The 20,248-nt window shown below is 40.6% G+C and overlaps 2 protein-coding genes across 6 annotated transcripts in view; both read left to right on the top strand.

Moving 5' to 3' along the window:
* LOC125688291 (claudin-8-like) overlaps positions 1-20,248 on the top strand; it is a 338,757-nt gene that overhangs the window by 213,210 nt on the left and 105,299 nt on the right. The gene's annotated exons all lie outside the window — the stretch shown is intronic.
* GRIK1 (glutamate ionotropic receptor kainate type subunit 1) overlaps positions 1-20,248 on the top strand; it is a 160,465-nt gene that overhangs the window by 126,226 nt on the left and 13,991 nt on the right. For 3 of the 5 annotated variants that reach the window (XM_048934133.1, XM_048934135.1, XM_048934134.1), the window contains 6 exons: positions 208-411; positions 1,022-1,245; positions 5,739-5,857; positions 9,961-10,178; positions 14,428-14,653; positions 18,967-19,217. In XM_048934133.1, the coding sequence (XP_048790090.1) occupies positions 208-411; positions 1,022-1,245; positions 5,739-5,857; positions 9,961-10,178; positions 14,428-14,653; positions 18,967-19,217 (1,242 nt within the window). The other 2 variants (XM_048934136.1, XM_048934137.1) reach the window with 2 other exon arrangements.

Raw genomic sequence — 20,248 nt, 5'->3', positions numbered from 1 at the left:
TTCTACTGACAATTAGGGCCCTTACGCTTATCACTAATTGATTCCATGATTTTGTTAACATACCTAGAGTAGTCTTTAATGGACATAGTAAATGACTGGCATTCATCTAATTGCAATACATTAATAAAATATTCACACAATTTAGAGAAATGTATATTCTGAAAAAAATCTCATTTATATTGCTATTTCTGCCGTGTTTTTCTATAGGAAGATCCCTATGTTATGTACAAGAAGTCTGACAAGCCTTTGTATGGAAATGACAGATTCGAGGGTTACTGCCTGGATTTGCTAAAGGAGCTGTCAAATATTTTGGGCTTCATCTATGAGGTCAAACTAGTTTCTGATGGTAAATATGGAGCCCAGAATGACAAAGGAGAGTGGAATGGGATGGTCAAAGAACTCATAGATCATGTAAGATTGAATCATTCTCTCTTTATTTTCCTTTCAACTGTGGTGTTTTATGTGAAGGCAGTCTGCCTGAAATGTTTGCATTAGTTTATAGACTTTTTGAGCCACTGGTCAGTCCCACTGCCTCTGATTAGAATAGGAAATCACAGCAGTACATCTGAACTGGCAGTTGCTGTGTGCTAAGGGAAACCCTAAGAGCAGTGAGTCAGTGGGTGCTGGGTTCTCACAGATTATGCCCACCTCTTGGTTACAAGCTCTTGTGGCAAAGGCAGAACTCACAGCACACCTCTGCCCTGTGACAATCTGTGAACATCACCTTCCCAGGAATTGAGCTCCACAGGACAGGGCTTCTCCAGAGGCCAAGTGCTCAAGCATGGTCAGACCTTCCACACACAGAAAACATGAGGATCCCTCACATACAGAAAAAGGAATCAGTATGTAGAAAACTACTACCCAGTAGTACCCTAGCACTGTTCAGTTTTGTCTTGCTTTTCAGTTTTGTAGTCAAATTTAGCTTCTTTTTTAACACTCCAAGGAAAAAAATGGAAGGAATGGTAGTGTGTTTGCACAAAAACATGAAAAAGAACAAGTATTTTCCCATTTGTGTTTTCAGAAAGCTGATCTGGCAGTTGCTCCTCTCACTATTACTTATGTAAGAGAGAAGGTAATTGATTTTTCCAAGCCCTTCATGACGCTGGGAATCAGTATCTTGTACCGGAAGCCCAATGGCACAAACCCTGGTGTTTTCTCTTTTTTAAACCCTCTTTCTCCTGATATTTGGATGTATGTTCTCCTAGCCTGCCTCGGAGTCAGTTGTGTCCTCTTTGTCATTGCAAGGTAAGTCAAAGACGTAGTTTTAGATGCATCAGTATTAACCACCTCTCATGCCATAGGTGTTGAATGGGCTTTGCAAAATAGCTATAATACTGTCCTAAGGGTGTTATCCAGTCTAAAACATAATGTTTTAGAAAATCTCTTGGTATTTGCACATCAACACTGCTATCACTTTAACATATTGCAATGTGATAAGATTTAACTTTCCTTAAGGGCTTAATGGAGAGAAAAATGTGATGAAATAGGTCAGCCTTTCTTTGCCAGTTTGCAGTACCTCAGAACTTGTTAAAAAGTAGTTGGTATTAGTTGCATGTAAGCACTTTTCTTTTTCCACTAACAGTGCATACAGTTTAAAGGTAAGGAGAACGTGAACAAATTTTTGCTGAAGGATGCTAATTAGCTCAGCTCATTTCCCTTCGAAAACACAATATAATGTACCTAAGATCCTGATCTCTTCTGCAAAGAGCTATGTAACCAATGCTCTCTCCCATAGCCATCCTGAGCTGCAACCTGCACTGCCTGTCAGTGACAGGTTCCCAGTGAAGTCCCAATGCAAAAACAGTAGGAAACGAGCAAACACCACTTTTGTGAAAGAATCTAAAGCTTATAGTGTTCTCAAAGCACTGAAAGTGTGCCTGAAAGCTTCTGACCAGTGTTGCGCAGTCATACCACAAGTTATACTTGACCAGCAGAGCAGTCTACGCCCTTAACATTGAACTTTACTTTAAAAACACAAGACATTTGATATGGTTTCACAAGCCAGCTACAAACTACTTTTCATGGCCTCGGGGACTGTGGACCATGAGTCAGTTGCTCTGTGGCTTTGAGCAAGAGAAAGCCAAGCATGAAAGAAAATTAACTTAGAAACTTGTCAGAGGGAATTGGTCATTTGAAACATCTTTCTTCCTATACTTTTCAGTAAACATAAACTCTGTTAACTGGCATAGTTATTGTTGCTTTCTTCAAATAATGACATTGGAATTTCATTTCCTACTTTTAATCTCATCCTATCCTTTGTTTTTTCCTTTTCATAATTTAGCAGATAGATGCTTTATTAATGCTTCACAGATATTTATTTTTTGGATCATTTTACTTAGGATCACTGAGTCTTCTTCCACTTTCATTATGCATTTTTTTGCAAATAGCAGTGTATTCTACATTAATATGGGAAAACAGACTGAGAAAACATTGATACTATAACATACAAGAACTGACAGGATGTATCATTGAAAATCTATCCTTTCACATCATAGCAATGTAACATGGAAATGCTGCAATTTTTATTGCAAATTCTACTTTAAAGAACCAGCAATAATGTATGCATTCCAATTATATGCACTTATAACCCTCTTTCAAATATCAAAATGACAGCAGTCTGAATCATTCATTCTGATACATTCTGCCTGACTTTCACATGTGTGTGAGCCAAGTCAAATGGAGCTTTTACTGCTTTTCCACCAGTTCACTCTTCTAATCAGAAGACACTCTGAAACCTTCATTCAGAGGAATAGTTCTGCTGAGAGTGATTGGCCTTGGGCATACATTTCTCTGTAGTCCGTTGAACAAACCTAGTTCTTGGAGGTCAGCCTATGTGAAAGCTTCAGCTGTTTGCATGCTTCTATACCAGTGCCAAAGTACAGAACTTTGTGAGATTTACTTTTTCGTTTAAATTTCTGAGAATGTGAAGAGGGAGAAAGAAATTAGAGGATAAGAGTTCATGAGTTAACTTATTGGTGTTGGCCCTATATAACAGAGAAAGTTCATCCTGCCTTGGCAGTGATGGGGTTGTACACAATTAGTCATGGCTTCCCACAAGCTCTTGCAGTGGCTCACTGTACCATAAATAACAGCTCTTACTGTACGCAAATCATGATCTCACTCATGACTAATATTAACTCTGCTCAATCATGACAGATTGCAGTTGTGTCCCAAGACTGAAAACATCCTCTCCACCTCAGAACAGGCAGAATGGGAAATGAAGCCCAAATTATCCTCAGCTCTTCTAGCTTTTTTTAAAAAAAACATCATCAAAGCTGAAAGAATACATAAACTTCAGGGTTCTCTGCCTGCTTGCAGAGCTTCCTACTCACACACACATGGCTGGGAAAAAAATCAAATGAAATGGAAACACAGTACTCATAGATCATCACGTGAAACCTGTCTGCTTTACTCTCTTGGCTGTTTGATATTGCTCCAAATCACAGCGCAGCTTTTGGGTAAATCCGTAGCTCTGGCCTGTGTTACTGTGTTCTTTTTTTTTTTTCCCTAAACCCTTCTAAAAAGCAGAAGTTCTAGAAGTCTAATTTCCCTACAGATTCGTGTCTCATGTTGGACTGTGATTACAAACAGAAGGTTTGCTTGCTTGTTTGCTGTCCTTGCAGTTGAAGGATTTATAAGAGATCCCTTGCATATGCATTAACAGCTATGGCACATGCTGGGAATTTGTCCTGCTGTTGTTCCCTGGTAGGAAGATTTATCAAATACTTCAGTAAATATTGACTAGAACAGTTTTAGGAATTTCAGGAATCATCTGCTTTTTAACACTGCCATAGTAAATTAAACATTTAATGGTGTTTTGACATCAGTTCACAGAAGAAAAATACTTGGGAATATCTTCATGGACTGAGGTAATTTTCCTGTTCTTTCTTCAGATTTTTCAGCAGCTGAACCATTTCTCTTTGAGTATTTTGTAGCCCTGTCATCATCACATTAATTTTTAAACTCAAACACTGACATTTTTATCACTGCTAAAGGTTACAGATCGACAAAGCTCTTTTCCTAAGCACACTGAATGAAGAAGGCATTTACTGCCAAGATTTCCCTTTACTGCTATGTCAAACTCCCTGTGCTCTTTGCATCGCTGATGGTAGAACTGAGGTAACTATCAGTCACACAAGGTGAATAAAATCACACACACCCTATGTAAAAGGTGCTTAGGTGACCTTGAACATGTTGTTTGTAAGAAGGAGGAAACTAAAGGGAAATGACCAGAAAAACACCAGACTGAGTGTGTGATGAGATAGAGCAGAACTGTAATCCAGCCTCTTCTTGGTGTTCAGCTCAGCACACAAGAAGAAAACCGCCTTTTTTTTCTTATATTTAAGATGGAAGTATAATATAAACCTAGTATCCCATTAAACTATACGTTTGTTGTGATAAAAAGTCTTTCTAGTTTGGCAGAAAGAGTTTTGCTGCCAGAATTTCATTGTTGCTTTCTATCAACCACTGTTTGGCTATTTTGGTGATGGAGACGTTTGTCCCATCCCAGCCTGGGTTCTCCCTCCTGGTCAGGCCCTAGAGCTGTTTGCACATCTTCTCACTGTCCTGTGGGAGCATGTTTTTGCCCATGTGTGCACAAACTGAGCTGGGAACCATTTCATTGCTACACAGAGGCTTTCTGAAACAGAACTTGGTGACTCTCTAATTGGTATATGCAGAACAGTTGTAACTTGAGTTTGAAAACCGTATCTTCTGCTACAATTTTTAACTGCTATGATACTAGTAATACTAATATTGCTCAGATAATGGCATCCTAAGCTGCATACTGTTTCAATTAGCAAGTTCATGACTACCAGAGTTCATTACTTCAGCTAAGCAAGGCGCTCTGCTTGCAACCGTGCGTAAACTCAATGCTTAATTATATTGTTGAAACAGTAATTAAAATGTATTGGCATGACATTGTCAATTAAAGCTATAATCATAAACTTCATGAAAAAGTATGCAGCGAGCCATGCAGCAGAGGGAAACAACAGCAGGCAAGACACCCTGGGGAGGGGTGGTCTTCAAAGTAACTCTGCCAAGTGTATTGCCGACCAGAATGGGTATAGTTTGCATTTATAGTTGCATTTATAGTTTGCATGGGGAATAGAATAGAATCCTTCCATTTGAGGCAATCGCCCGCATGATTGTTTCCACACAGCATGGCCCTATGGCTTTCAGGTTCTGCAGTTGCTCCACAGCACTTTCCAGCTGCTGGCAGCCATTTTCCCTGATGCCACGGCAGCTCTGTGAAGGCATTCCACATCGAGTATCTCGACCAGCTGAAAATGGATGCCTTGAGAGGTCTTTTCTACCTTCACTATTCTTCAAATACTCTGTCGTAGAGCAGTGCTGGAGCTTCAAGCAGTCTCCCCACCTTTTAGAAGGTCTACCTGGGAGCAACGTAGGCTGCAAAGCACTGGGAGAGTTGGGTCCTCCCAGCAACACCGGCCACAAAATGTTGGGGGATTCGAGCCTCTCCAGCAACCTCAGCTTTGAGGGCAGTGACCAAGGAGCAGCAAAAGTAAGGACGCAGGTCCAGCGCTAGGAACAAGGCTGTGACATTCTGCTCCACAGCTTGCGTGAAGCAGCTGCTGGACATCCTGCAGACACCCTTTCCACTGAGGTTTCCTTTTTTTGTGTTTTCTTCATTAATCTCCTCATTTTGTGCGTTGTTCAGGTCTGCTGCCGCTGTATTTTATTTGATGTTTACAGATTGTTTCTGTTAACTGCCACAGGTTTACACCCTATGAATGGTATAATCCCCACCCGTGCAACCCAGACTCAGATGTGGTGGAAAACAATTTTACTTTACTAAATAGTTTCTGGTTTGGAGTTGGAGCTCTCATGCAGCAAGGTACATCGGTTACACTTCGTTATTGCACACGTCCCACAGTCTGCTCAAGGGCTTCTGTGCTGGTAAACTCCACCCTCTGTAATTACAGATTATACTGTAAAACCTAATCTCAGAACCAAAGCGATATAGGAAGGAAAGAAAGCAATATATCTCTGGTGAGATGGCAGAGGAAAGGAACCTGCAGAATCCAGGATAGGGATGCAGAAGGAATAAGGAGGGGAAGTCTGGGAGAGAGGAACGCAGACAGATCCACACAGGAGTTGCTGGAGTTTAACAGAAAATATTCATTAGATATGGTGTTCTTTATGATGAAGTTCAGTCTCTTGATTTAAGAGGTTTGGCAACAGGAAAATATCTTCCCAATTGGGCTTCATCCCAGTAGAATCAGTAATCTTAGCTACCCTAGAAAAAAATTGTTTTCACTGCCAAACAGAACAGATAATGTAATTTCTTCAGAAGAATTGTTAAGTTTGTTGGCACTTGTCAAACACTTTGTTTAAAACAAAAACCAAACCTTTTTTTTATGGCTTTTCTGCAGGTATGAGTCCCATCCTTCTGTAAACGAATCCAACCCTAGAAGCATTAACTTAACACAGTCACAAGTCCCTGTTGCTGATGATTTTGGAAACAGCTGACATTATACACTATTGACAAGGAAAGGCAGCGAAGCTCACTTCGTATGGGAAGTAAAAGAGATATGTGTACTGACCACATTTGGTTATGGCATATATATTTACAAATTTCCAATTAAGTTACTATTCACCAAAACTGGGGTTCACTGTAAGGAATGAAAATAATTTCTGACAAAATTTCCACTTGAATCAAAGCTGAACAAAAATACCCACCCCATGACAACAACCAAAAAGGCAATCCAGAAGAAATACCATTTTGCTTCAGTATTAGATTCCTAAGCATTTAAGTAAGGAATGTAAAAACATCTCTACACTCATGCAGGTACAGTTTATTCTTCCCTTTTTAACAGATATGAGTAGCAGAGGATCTTTCCTGGACACGGTAGAGATTGAAGTTTGTCTTGTATCTAGGATACTCTTGCTTATATTGGTGCTCTAATGCATTGACAGAATAGAAACGCTCTTTGAAGCCATTCAAAGCCTCACAGAAATGGCTTTGAAGGTGACCAGCTGAAGGAAGAGCCATTCTGTTTTGCTCCTTTGTTTTGTTGTCCTTCCAATTGATCAGTGAGATGCAGACTGAGGTTTTACAGTATCAGGCAGGTGTGTGTATATAGCTGTGACTGCCGTGTGTGTGAAAGTGCCCCAGGATTTTGTGTTTCAATCTACTGCCTTTTTTGGAGTTTACCATCATCCACAGCAAACTGTGGGATGCAGTGTCTGCTCGTTACCACTACCTTGGGTACATGACAGTCAGCCCCAACCAGACTCTGCTTGTCTTTCAAGAAGCATAAAAATAAAACAAGAGAAAGAAAGAAAGAAAGAAAAAACATTTGTAAGGCAACACAAATGTTTCCATGTACAAACTTGTGGTGCGTGTGATTGTAAGTGCATCATTGCTAATGTGAAGAGCTTGAACATGGAGTGAATGGTTGTGAGACTCTGCATCTACTGTTATACTCTTTCTTGTTGACAGCAGCTGATTGCTATGCTTGATTGGAAGCCACTTGTTATTAAATTTTAAAATGTGATGATCAGACTTTCTCTTTTCTACAGAGCGTGAGCAAAGTCTGGATCAGGATTGGCTGTCATGTCTGCCATAAAAAGGCACTAGAGAGACTTCAGCAAGTATTGTCCCTGACCCTGAGTCTAACTAGCAACATTCCTATTTAGATGTTATTTCTCCTGGTTTTCCCCTGAAAGTCTCAAATATGTTATGCATACTCTGAAAGCATTCAAATGGGTCGCATTTCATCAAATTCATTCAAAGAAACCACTGCTTTTAGGAAGGCATGTTACATGCAGAACCCCCTTCCAGCCAGATGGGCAGAACAGCAGTACTCAATTCAGGAAAGTGCTAAGGATGAAGTCATGGGCATGAAGCTTATACTAATGCTCTCTGCTGCAGTCAGGGAACACAGAAAGGTGAACAATGAAATAATCATGGAGCTGATCAAGAGAGATGCTGGGCCTGCTTGTTTCTTCTGGGAACAGAGCGTGCTCAGCACCTTCCAAAAGCAAAAACCAATGCTCACTGCATAATTAACAGACCCAGGAGCCTTGAGCTTAATTGCACAGAATGTGTTCTGCTACTTTTTCACAAAAAACTTTTTGCCAGAGGAAATCATGGGAGGCTTGGCACCCTACAAATTCAGCACGTAGGGCTTCTCCACATATTTGCTTGTGCCACCATGCATCTGCACTGGCAGATTCCTTTGTTGCTTGCTAGGATCATTTGTCTGTATACAATACATATGACGTGTTGCATCAGGGCCCAAGTTCAGAATTTGTATGTGTATAACTGCCTGAGCTTTAAAAACATTACACCTTCAAGATGGTCTGAATCAGCACTCCTAGAAGCCAGCTTTTTTAGGTCAGTCCCAGTTTGAAGATAAATACACACTTAATTCTGAGAGCAACAAAGCAAAGGAAAAAAAAAAGATTTCATGCTCTTAAAAAAAATCTTATCTGGAAGACAGAAGAATAGAAGAATAGAACACAACCACAACACAAACCTAAACAGAGCTGCACCTCTAGAAATGGGTAGACTGGAATCAAATTTTAAGCAAGAGCTTTTGATTTTAGACCGCCAGCCTAATTTGAAATCCGTGCAGCACCAGAGCTGTGCAAGCAGAGCATCTGCTCTTGCAGTTCGGCAGTTCTGTCAGCCTCCTGAAACCCTAGGGCTATGCTCAGCATTGACCTTTAAGAGACATATCTATATGTTTATGAAGCTGAGTTAAATCTGTTTGCTAGCTGTTTGTAAGCTTCTTACCCTTTCAGTTTTTGCCTCAGAAGTAATGTTCACAGTTTTTGCAAAGTCTGAAAACATTTTCTTTAACCCACTTACATTTCTTCCAGAAATTGTTAAGTAGCTCAGGAGAGAGAATGCATTATCAGGATGTTTTCCAGTAAGATAAATATTTGTTACATCAAACGTTTTCCATACTGAGGTTTCCATTCACAGGCAGAATAAACTCTTAAGTTTATCTTTCATCAATAAAATAATTATGCTGATGCTTTACTTTGAAATCAATAGTATTCAAGTGGACATCTAAGTATTTTGTCAAACCAGATCCCCAAATCCCATTTAATGAGCTAAGTTCAGAGGGGAGGCCTCAAAACACACAAACAAACAAACAAAAACCTTGCATGAAAATGCTTGAGTACCTGTGCTGCTTACATTCAGTCTGAGCTGCTAAGAAGTCATTTTAGTGCACTTACCACCCACGCTGGGAGCATGTTATTCCAGGGGATTTTATGACTATGGCAGATTGCTTTAATACTTGTCAGTGTGACATGCAGGCAGAACTGCTAAAACCTTTTCATTGATAACTAGTTCAAATACAGCATCCAGAACTTTGCATTGCCCTGCACATCCAAAGCGTACTTCCATTCACCCTCTGAATTTTAAAGTGTAAATCACACTTTTGTAGTAAGACATGTTCTGGATAGTGAGCTCAGGTTCATGCAGGCTCATGAATATACTGGAAGCATATTGATCACCTTGTTCTTACTTAGGTATGTGGATAGAAGGCACACAGAGCAGCTTCTTCTTGTAAGGCATTTCTCCTAGGCAGCTTGTAAGTAGAACAGCATTCTGCTAAAGATCTCTGGTTAAAAATATTGATCATGGTATATACTGGCAAAAAAAGAAATTTAGGAATCAGATAAAAAATACTAGTACAGCTTGTTTGGGTTACAAGGTTAATGGAACAATGAGCATTAGCTCAGAGAGGTAACGGGGTTTAGATCAGGGATAATTCCATTTGTCGTGTACCATGGCACACATCCCCTTCACAGTGTGTTACCATTATAAATGTTAGATGTGCATCTGTAAGATTACTGTTTAAATCATTTTATTGTACTATGTCTCATAAAAGCATTCTGTGCCTAAAAATAGTCTGTGGTATCAGAAAAGGCATCTTTCAGCATCGCTTTAATGTGATTGTTTTGATGATATTGTAACAGGATCAGAACTGATGCCCAAAGCTCTTTCCACCAGAATAGTTGGAGGAATATGGTGGTTTTTCACCTTAATCATAATCTCATCTTATACTGCCAACCTGGCTGCATTCCTGACGGTAGAAAGGATGGAATCCCCCATCGATTCAGCTGACGATTTGGCAAAGCAAACCAAAATAGAGTATGGGGCTGTTAGAGACGGATCCACAATGACCTTCTTCAAGGTAAGATGGTGTCAGCCAGCTCTGAGTGGTGAAACTGACCCGTGGATGATTACCTGCTACCTTTGCTGTGAGGAGCAAACCCATGCCTTTGATGGGAGAACCTGAAGGGAATGAGGCCATGGACCTGAGGACATTCTCCCTCGGATTGTTTCTCACAGTAGGATCTCAGCTTTATACAAACACTTGGCTAAGATTGGTTATGAAGGTCACACCTGCACTGGAAAAACACTGCACATAATCAAAATACAAGCTGGTTTGCATCCTTCTTAAAATGTTCCATGGTCAGCATTATGCATGCTATTAATATAATGGCCACATACACACATAAACATGCCTGTAAGTAAAGGGTCATTTTGTGATTTTGTGTGGCTGATTGCTTCATGGATAAATGCATTGGTTGTTGTTTGTTTGTTTGTTTGTTTGGGGGGGGGGTATTTTTTTGGTTGTTGTTGTTGGTTGGGGTTTTTTTTTGCACTATTAGTATTAATTAGACAGAAAATGGGTTAATCTCATAAAATGTCAATTTTAAAAGCCAACCAGCTATAAATTTAGGAAATACACACAAAAATCCTGTGACAATTAGAATTAATTAGCAGGTTCATCGGTACTCTCAGCAGGGAAGTTAAGCACTTAATAAAGTGGTATCATGCTTTTTACTGTAGCATCTGAGAATGGTGTTTATAGATAGTCAGATATGCAGTGCCTTTGAGAATGAGACATCCTGGTGGAACAACATGTGGGGCAAAATAACCCTTGATTCTGAACAAACAGATTCAGCTCCTGTGCTGAGGGACCTCGTGCTCCAGTTTGTATCCCCCTGCACTGCTTTAAGCACAACCCCCTTATATTTCTACGTGAGGCAAAGTGAGCATTTCCACACTCAGAAAGGATCAGTATTTGGGTCATTTCTCAAAACTAGAAATGCTCATCAAGGTCATTTCAATTATGTGGTAGCACCAACCCTAGTGAGCTATCAAGGGTGAACTCCCTTTGTAACGACTCTCCTGTGGCTGAATATAAATGTTTCTGCGCTGAAAGAAATGCAAAAAGTAGAGCATTTTTTCAGAGCCTTGTTATAGTCAGTTCTTGGAAGGATGAGCTGACATTTCTTTAAAGACATGCCGGGAAACCTATCTCAAGATATTCCTGTAAACTTCATTAGGTGAGGACAGGATCTCAATACAAATGCAAAGCAGTGGGAAGCAGCCAATGCTGCCCTCTGGAAGGCTCTGGGATATCTCCTGGATATAAAAGCTCTTCACCACCTAAAGACAGACATTGTCATTGCTATTCTGAAGTCAAATTCAGCACAGGAAAGAACTGCTCAGAATCTGCTCCCTCCACAATATTTCATTGCAAATAACTTGTAATTTCACCACAAGAAGTTTAGAAAAAATTTCAAGAGCTGTTTCCAGCTCTACAGTGAATTTTTTTTCTTTTTTTTTTTTTTTTTTTTTTGCACCATTAATCCTTCAGAGTAAAACGTGTAGGCTTTAAAGTATGCAAGCCTCTTAAAAATTATAAGGTGATTAAATATCTATATGCTATACATGCCAGCTTACTTGTGCCTGAAATATGTGTATGCATAAAACCAAAGGAAAGGACATCAGTTTTAGTACAGAATGGAGATAGATAAGCTGGCAGAATGAAGGTGACATAGTGAAAGGTGCATAGAAAATACGATTCATTTCACTTGTAAACCAGTGAGGCACACACAGTGCTATATAATAAATGTGATTATTTTTATTAGCCTTATTATGTAGCCTTTCATGATTCTCACAATATTAGGATTTCCTTTCTCCGACTGAAAGTTCAAGATTTTCACAGTATGTGTACTGTAAGTACAACAGATAACTTATATATGCAAAAGGAAGTCTGTATGCATTGCGATGGCATCACTTTGCCTCCCTTATACTGTAAAATACTGCTTATATTTCTGGAGCTGAGTAAACATACACACAGCCACCTGCACAGCAGTGAGAGAGTTGGGAGCATGTAAAACACAGCAGTCAGAAGGTGACATAAGGGGTAGGTGTTTCTACGTGTGCCTTATGGCACAGTTTAAGAGAAAGCACCCTTCCCATAAAGGACTGAGAGCTTGTCTCCCAGCTGTGAATAGCACGTCTAGACAAACTCTTGCTAAAGAGGCAATATTTTCAATAATGTTCCTGCAGTGGCTATGCTTTCTAACCAGGTATTGAGAGCAATGAAAACAAAAGCAATTGAAATTATCTGTGGAAGACAAGAGACTCTTGGCATTAAAGGAACCCCACAGTCAGCCTCCCAGCCCTTTACACAGATTTGGGCAAAATTCAACACTTCTATACTATAAATCTTCCATTGCTTTCTTGCTTCTCTGTGATAATAGATGTTAATCTCAACTTAGAAATCCTGCCAGGTCCCACCTCCAAATATGCAGAGATTTTCCCACTTAAATCAATGAGAAGCCAGTTGAATCAAGTTGCTAAGTCAGGAAGTTGAGATCTTTCTACCAAACTTATCTGAATAAGGAATATATCTTTCCAGTAAATTCAATATCAGATTCAATTTACTGCATAAATATATCATCAGTTTCAAAAAGTATTCCCAGCTGAGCAGTACAAATGCCTTCTACTTGCAAAAAGCCACTTAACCATCTTCAAAGCTTACTGATATCCAGTGGCTTAAAGTCTTGGTTGAAACCTAGGTGAAATTCACAGGTACTGAATTCACAGGAAATCACAGGACAAGGGGAAACGGCTGGAAACTGCAGCATAGGAAGTTCTGCACCAATGTGCGCAAGAACTTCTTTACAGTGAGGTGACGGAGCACTGGAACAGGCTGCCCAGGGAGGTGGTGGAGTCTCCTTCTCTGGAGATGTTCAAGACCTGCCTGGATGCCGACCTGTGCGACCTGCTGTAGGGAACCTGCTTTGGCAGAGGGGTTGGACTCGATGATCTCTGGAGGTCCCTTCCAACCCCTACAATTCTGTGATTCTGTGATTCTGTGAAATCATATTAGTTTTTAAAGCTGAAAGAACCAGAAAATCAGCTGCTCACAGGAATCTCCCAGACACCGGTATTTAATGAGTGCTTGTTGTCTCCAACACAGTGAGACTAAAATCAGCTGTGATGGCTTCAAACCAAAGATAGGGACAATGAAGGAGGTGAGAATATACTGCTCCAGAACTGGGGAAGTGCATACATAGAGGGGACCATGGGCTCATAATAACACCAAAATTTGGTGTGTGTGTGTGTCTGGCTCATGCTAGGTAGTGGCACAAAATAGTTCAGTAATGGTTGGCTATGCTATCTTGAGACAAACAGTTTCTAATGGTCCAACTTCCTGTAGCTCTAACATGCTGTTTCATCCAGAAGCGACACTGTGCTCAGTAGGTTTGGACAGCACACAGAAGGGCAAGGTTTAATTGTGTTAGCACTGTGCAACTGCTTTAAGGTTTTTGGATTGCAGATAGCACCTCTTGAGTGTAGCAGGCAAAGTGCCCCTGAGAACGCTGAGCAGGTTCAGTTTCTCTTTTCACACCCTGTGAGGATCTTTCCCTGTAGGATGCTCACACAGAACAGGGAGTGGAGTGGGGAGGAAGGGATGTCCAGCACTGCATTCAGGTGGCTATGACTTTTGGCATTCCTTTTCCCTGTGCCACTGGATATTGACACAAGCCATGTGCACACTCCTACTGAGGCCAGTGGCAAAAATTCCCCAAACTTCAGTGGGAGAAGGATTAGGTCCTTAATTCTGATTGCAATGGAAAGCTGAAAGCAGAATTTTGCTTAGAAGCCACTTCAGGTTTGTTTGTCAAGCTTTATCCTTGAAGTACATGAGTTTTAGGCAATGATATCAATATAAAAGAGCCAGTGCTTTACTGATCTTCAGGCTTTTGGAAGAGTACACTCACCCTGACTGGCAGAAACCCTGATACTGAGTACAAGAGTATCCAGCTGCACTAATTTGCTGGGTTGTGTGTAATTATTTGCTGTAATCCATGTAACAGCATTAGCCCAAAAAACTTCAAAGCACTTCACAGTTGTGCCAGTAACAGAGTTCCTGGCACTGCAAAGGAAGCAGAAGAAGCATAAAGCACAGTGAGAGTGAAAGGCTGCAGGAAGGAAAACCATTCTTTCGTTCGAGATATGCTATTGACATCATTCACAACAATCCACAAGATAAGGCCTATCGAGGTGGAGGAAATGTTTACAGGTGTAATTTGAATGCTTTGGTGTGATTCTGTGTCCTCATTTTTCCTTCTTAGAAATCCAAAATATCGACATATGAGAAGATGTGGGCTTTCATGAGCAGCAGGCAGCAGACAGCGCTGGTGAAGAACAATGATGAAGGAATCCAGCGTGTGCTCACGACGGACTATGCGCTGCTGATGGAGTCCACCAGCATTGAGTATGTGACTCAGAGAAACTGCAACCTCACTCAGATCGGGGGACTCATCGATTCGAAAGGCTATGGTGTGGGAACCCCTATTGGTAAGATGTTTTCCAGCACAGGTGATGTGGAGCACACCCAGCAATGTCCTCTACAGATGTGTAGATGACTATCTGAATGATGCCCTGTTCTTTTAGGAAATATTTTCATCAAAACAGATTCTGAGAGTCTCCTTTAAGGCAAAAGGTCTCCTCTTGTATCCACTTATCTGCAAGCAGACTCTGTAGCGAATAAGGAATATAGCAATGCAGGCTACATCTGCAGAGCAAAGTCAAGTAATCTTCTTGCCTTCTGGAGCATCCCCTCTGTGACAAACTGGGTGTCCCCTGTGCTGCCCTGTTCTAAGTCCAAGTTGCACTACTGAATTATCACTTGCTTTTGTGAAATCAAGTAGTCTCGGGGAGGGTGGAAGGAGGGACAACAAATGTGTCCAACATACATATCTGAAAGAAAGTATGAAAAGAGACCAATTTCTGTTCTATTTTGAGAGTCGCGAGCTGCACATAAGAACAATGAGAAGCAATTGCAAGGTTCTGCCTCTGCATCAGGGACTTCAGAGTTTCAAGATAAGCAGAGCTTAAGATTCCCAGGCTCTGTGAACTCTTTCCAGCAGAGTTTTAGCATACTCAGTGTCCTTTACAAGACTTTTTCTAGTTGCAGATAATTACATAAGTGTGTTTTTTTTTCTCTTTGCTTGCTTATTTTGTGTTTGTGTTTGTGTTCTTGTGAATAATGGGTACTGGGCAGCCAGATCTTTTTCTTGCATTATACTTCTCCATACTGCTCACATATACATTTACATTGCCTCACTCAATTAACAGTTACGCAATTGTATTGACTTCAGGGGAATTAACTAGAGGTTATAATAGGTTAAGTATTTGGTCCATTAGTTGCTTGGTAGATCAGATATAAATAAGAGAGGAAAAACACCACTGCACTTTGAAATGGGATTCTTTATGTCACTGAGCACCTCAGATCGTCACACAGATAATATTTTAAGTATATTTTTCCACTGTCTGTATGAGGATGATTTTCTGTCCTTACGAAAGATGGTACAAATGTTAAAATATCCCCAAATAAAGACAAATGAATGGCAAGAGTTTCATTGCAGTTTTAAAGCTGCCACACTTTAAACCAAGAACAATGAAGGAATAATTGGAACAGATGGCAATCCTTGGAGAGAGTGCATCCATTGGAAATACAGCTGTGAAATATATTTATAAGATGTTTCTCGTATGATAAATGTGCCTTGATCCTTTTTCTTAAGGAAAACCAGCAAAATTCAGGGGAATAGATACCTCTAAGCACTTGGAAATACTGCAGTGTCATCAAGCTTCTTAAGCTTTTAAAAAGTTGATTTCACAGATAAGATGAAGTGTCTAGATCTTCATAATATTCACATAAACCCCATAGCCTCTGTCAGTCTCTCACAGCATTCAAAACAATCGCACTGCAGAAGCTGCACTGAAAACAAGACTTATCTATGATGTTAACACCAAAGTTTCAACACGTCTAAGCCTGCATTCACTCCTTCAGGAGAATCTACAAGCACATGGTTGTGGTTTGCAGCAGCGAAAGCATGCCTTGCACTCCAAAATTTGCAGTGAATGAGCTGAATACCATCACCACTTGGTTCCCAAGGAAACAATTCATCTATGAATCCAGGGAATATCAACTCTGCGAGTAGAAAATTGCAGATATAAGCTGTCTTCGTTCTTCATTGTGCTGAGCTAGGAAGACAGAAATTCAGGTGGATCAACAAACTCTCTGTTTATGCTTAGTGAGACCTGGGTCACAGGAAGGAGGGTTTTCATTAGATTCTTGGCAAAGATCAGTACTGATGAAAAATCTGCAGTGATGGTTGATGGTCAGCTTGCTGCAGTCTGGAAGCAGTGCTGTAACAGAGGCATCTCTATGCAAAACCTATACAAATGTCACCCTGGGAGGAATCCAGCTGAAGAAAGCAACACTATTATAGCTGTCAGGATACGTATTCCAGTATCACTGCCAGTGCTGATGCAAGTAATTCTAACACTAAAGCTATTAGTTGGGAGATTGCTAAGTATGTGGATTTATTTCTTGTCCTGAGTGGTAGGTTGTTAATCGCTCAGTGGTCATAAATGCTGTGCTGAATATTCAAAGGGGTCTTGAGGTGGATTTGTGTGCAGTTTTAGTGCTCACCAATAAAACATCACTAATCCAGCACTCCAGGCACACTTGATGAACTTCAAAAGCACATGTAGAAATATAGATAGGTACCTTCTACCCTCAAGATGAATTGTGATAACCCTGCTGGCAACAAAAACATCACAAGAAAGAATGAACATCCCCACAAATATTGTGCCATGACTCAGGATGCTTCGCTTCGCCTAGCCACTGTTTTCTTTTAGACAAGGGAAAATAGATGATACCTACAATGTAACAAACTCCAGCCATCAGGGTGACAAACCTCTCCTAAGGTAGAAATAATTTTGCTTTTTCTGGTGTTGTTGTTTTCAGTGGTAATAAGTCACTTCTCTGTGTAAAGACAGTTTTGTAAGTGTTTCATTTTCTGCTGTGCTTATTTTTGGCTCTTTAATAGCATGCATAGAAATCATCTATCCTTACAGCCGGCGTATTTTCCTTTCAGAGCTGGCTTTCCAAAGCAGTAGCTGCTGATTGCTGGCTTCCCAGATGGACTTCGTATAATCTGACACATGTCTCTTGGCATCTGTGGTCACAGCATGTCCTATTGCTGGCAGTAGGGTACACTGAAAAATAGCTGAGTGTTGGCACAAGAGAGTACTGCTGTATTTTTCGCACTGACTCTCCTCAGACAGTGCTGCAGGCTAAAGGAAATGGAAAAAGGGACTTGCATTCACGGTACAATTATTTTTAATAGTGTCCTACACAACAGTGTGGGAGTGAAAAGTGAAACCAAGGCCAAATATCCCAGGCCATTTAGATATATAAAGGCACAAAAGTGGTGCTTAGTGAGATTTTCCTGTGTCCACATCCACATGTACCCTGACATCACTGAAACTCTGGGCACACCTTCTGCCTTGAATTTTATTCATCTTGATGAAGGCAAGAATTGCAACTGCTTTAACTTGAGGCAAAATGTGACTCATTGTGAAATTCTAGCTAGAGGGGAATAGTCTCATTAATGTGCTAAAGGAGAGGGAAGGATGGCAGTTAGCTACATGGACGAGGGACTGGTGACACTGGCTGTACTTCAGCCCAGACACTTAAAGCTTCCAACTGCAGGAATTCCAGCATGACAGAGGTTGGGAGCACATATATGTCTTCAAAGCCAAACGGCTTTTCTTGTAATCCTCTCCTGCTTGCTATCATAAAATCCTTGCCCTACAAACAAAAGACTCCATTACAATGCCAAAAACAACTTCTGCTTATCTTTTATAATTAATAAGAGGATTGCTGCTATTGTTGACAACTTCAGCTTCTGGCAGCACTGAAAAGGTTAATTGATAGTAATTTCTTTTAACAGTGCTGTGCTCCAAAAGTGGGATGAGGGGCAAACCTTTCCCTTCTCCTGCTTTGAGGCTACAGATCTGTGCATCTGTTAGAGCTGCTGGCTGAACTGAATCCTGAAAAACAGAGATTTTGGAAGATGGAGAGCTGGACCAGTGCATGAGAAGCAAATCTAAACAGATTGAACTGCCCAATGTGACCCCGCTATTTGCCAGATACTGTACAGGGCATTAATGATGTTGAGCTGAAAATGCATCATTTAGCAAACTGTTGGCCTGAAAATAAAAAGCATGAAATATATGCTATTTTCAGCTTGAAGTGTCAATAATGTCACAGAAAAAAAGGGCTAGGCCGGCTTGTGTTCTTACAAGCTCTAAGGTAGATGAAGTGGAGTTGTGGGCATATGAAGGTACAAATGAGAAGAGAATGCATTTGACTGGCTGTGGGTTTTCTTAGACAGTTACTCATTTTTCATGCAGTAGGAAAAATAAACAGATGTTGAAGTAAATAGAAGAGATGTAAAGTGGAAAGTCTCAAAGGATGCTTAAAGCAATATTCAGACATGATATAGAGGGATTATTTAGCAAGCAAACCCACTGCCAAGTCTTAAATAAACCTCAGTAGGAGACCCTAGAAAACAACATGAATTTCCAAACAAATAACAACTCCAAAGGAGCCTTCTGTTTTCCAGTCCCCAGGGCAGATGCCAACAGCTTGTTGGTACTCCGTCCTCCTCCAGCTGAAGAGAACACAAGAATTTCTGGCTGGAATAATTCAGTCTTGTAACAAGGGGGCCGTTTTGCTCCAGATAGCAGCAACGTGCTCTTTCTCTGCCTTCATTTTGCTGCAATCAGCGCTGACAAATCTTGTTCTCATCTTCCAGGGTCACCTTATAGGGACAAGATCACCATTGCCATCCTCCAGCTCCAGGAGGAAGGGAAGCTCCACATGATGAAGGAAAAGTGGTGGCGAGGCAACGGCTGCCCTGAAGAGGACAGCAAAGAAGCCAGTGCTCTCGGGGTAGAGAATATTGGGGGCATCTTCATAGTGCTTGCTGCTGGGCTTGTTCTTTCAGTGTTCGTAGCCATTGGTGAATTTATTTATAAATCAAGGAAAAACAGTGATATTGAGCAGGTAAGTCATCCTTTTCCAGCTTGCTGATGTTTCTGGGAGGCTGAGATCTGTGGTGACTGCATTATGTCTCTTTGCTGGAGTGCAGATTTTGTATTGCTGAACTCTCACCATTTGTTTCTGGCACTACAGAGAAATAATTTCTTAATAAGAGCAGGGAAGCAACTCATCCACAGTCCAATTAGTGCTGTTTAATATGACAATGCAGAACAAGAGCAATTAATTGCTCAAACTGTTTTAGCTTGATCTTTAAGATTTAAAGTATAAATTACCTTGGAAAGGAATAAAACAGAACCTTTTTTTTTTTTTTTTAATGGCATTAACATCAGCTCTTGAGTAACAACAGGAATGTACTTCCAAATCCCTAGTGTAATTTTTCTCTTGATCTAGAAAACATTTCTTTCACAGCCAGGGGTTTATACACTCTGTGCTGAAGCATGCACTTCAAAGCAGGGAAACCTGCTGAAAGGTGATGGATGCCACAGCAAAGTAAGATTATGGAGCCAAACAATTTTGAGATATATCTCCACTGAACTGTAATGAGTGATTTGAAAACAGTGAGAGGAAACAAAGAAAAATGTTACGTATAAATCACATCTTCAGTATAACAGAAGCTTGTGAAATAGAATCTATCTTTAAAATAGGGTGTAAACACCCACTTACTGAGACAAACACAGTAAAAGAAACAAGATACATACAGCCACTCAGAGTCTATTCATGAAGCTGTCTACCAACCCTCTTGATCTGACTACCTTCCCTGGTTCTGGGCTGCTGCTGGCAATGTTCTAGACCCTCGTTTGGCCCTGTTTGGATCAACTGCTAAAGATGTTCTTGTCCTGTTCACTTCAACAGGATGTTTCAACAGGGTCATGTTGCACTGCAGGCTTGTTAGACTGAGACAGTCATCAGTTTGTAACACCTAACTAAAGACATACACTTCTAAGTGAGTTGTTTAAGCTCAGTTTGTGTTTAGATGGGAAAGGCAAGAGATTTTCAGTCAGCAGTTCATTCTCTCCCTCCAAGGTGTAGTCCTA

Source organism: Lagopus muta, chromosome 1 (genome assembly GCF_023343835.1).
Source record: "Lagopus muta isolate bLagMut1 chromosome 1, bLagMut1 primary, whole genome shotgun sequence".
NCBI lineage: Eukaryota > Metazoa > Chordata > Aves > Galliformes > Phasianidae > Lagopus > Lagopus muta.
This window is presented reverse-complemented; position numbering and strand designations above follow the sequence as displayed.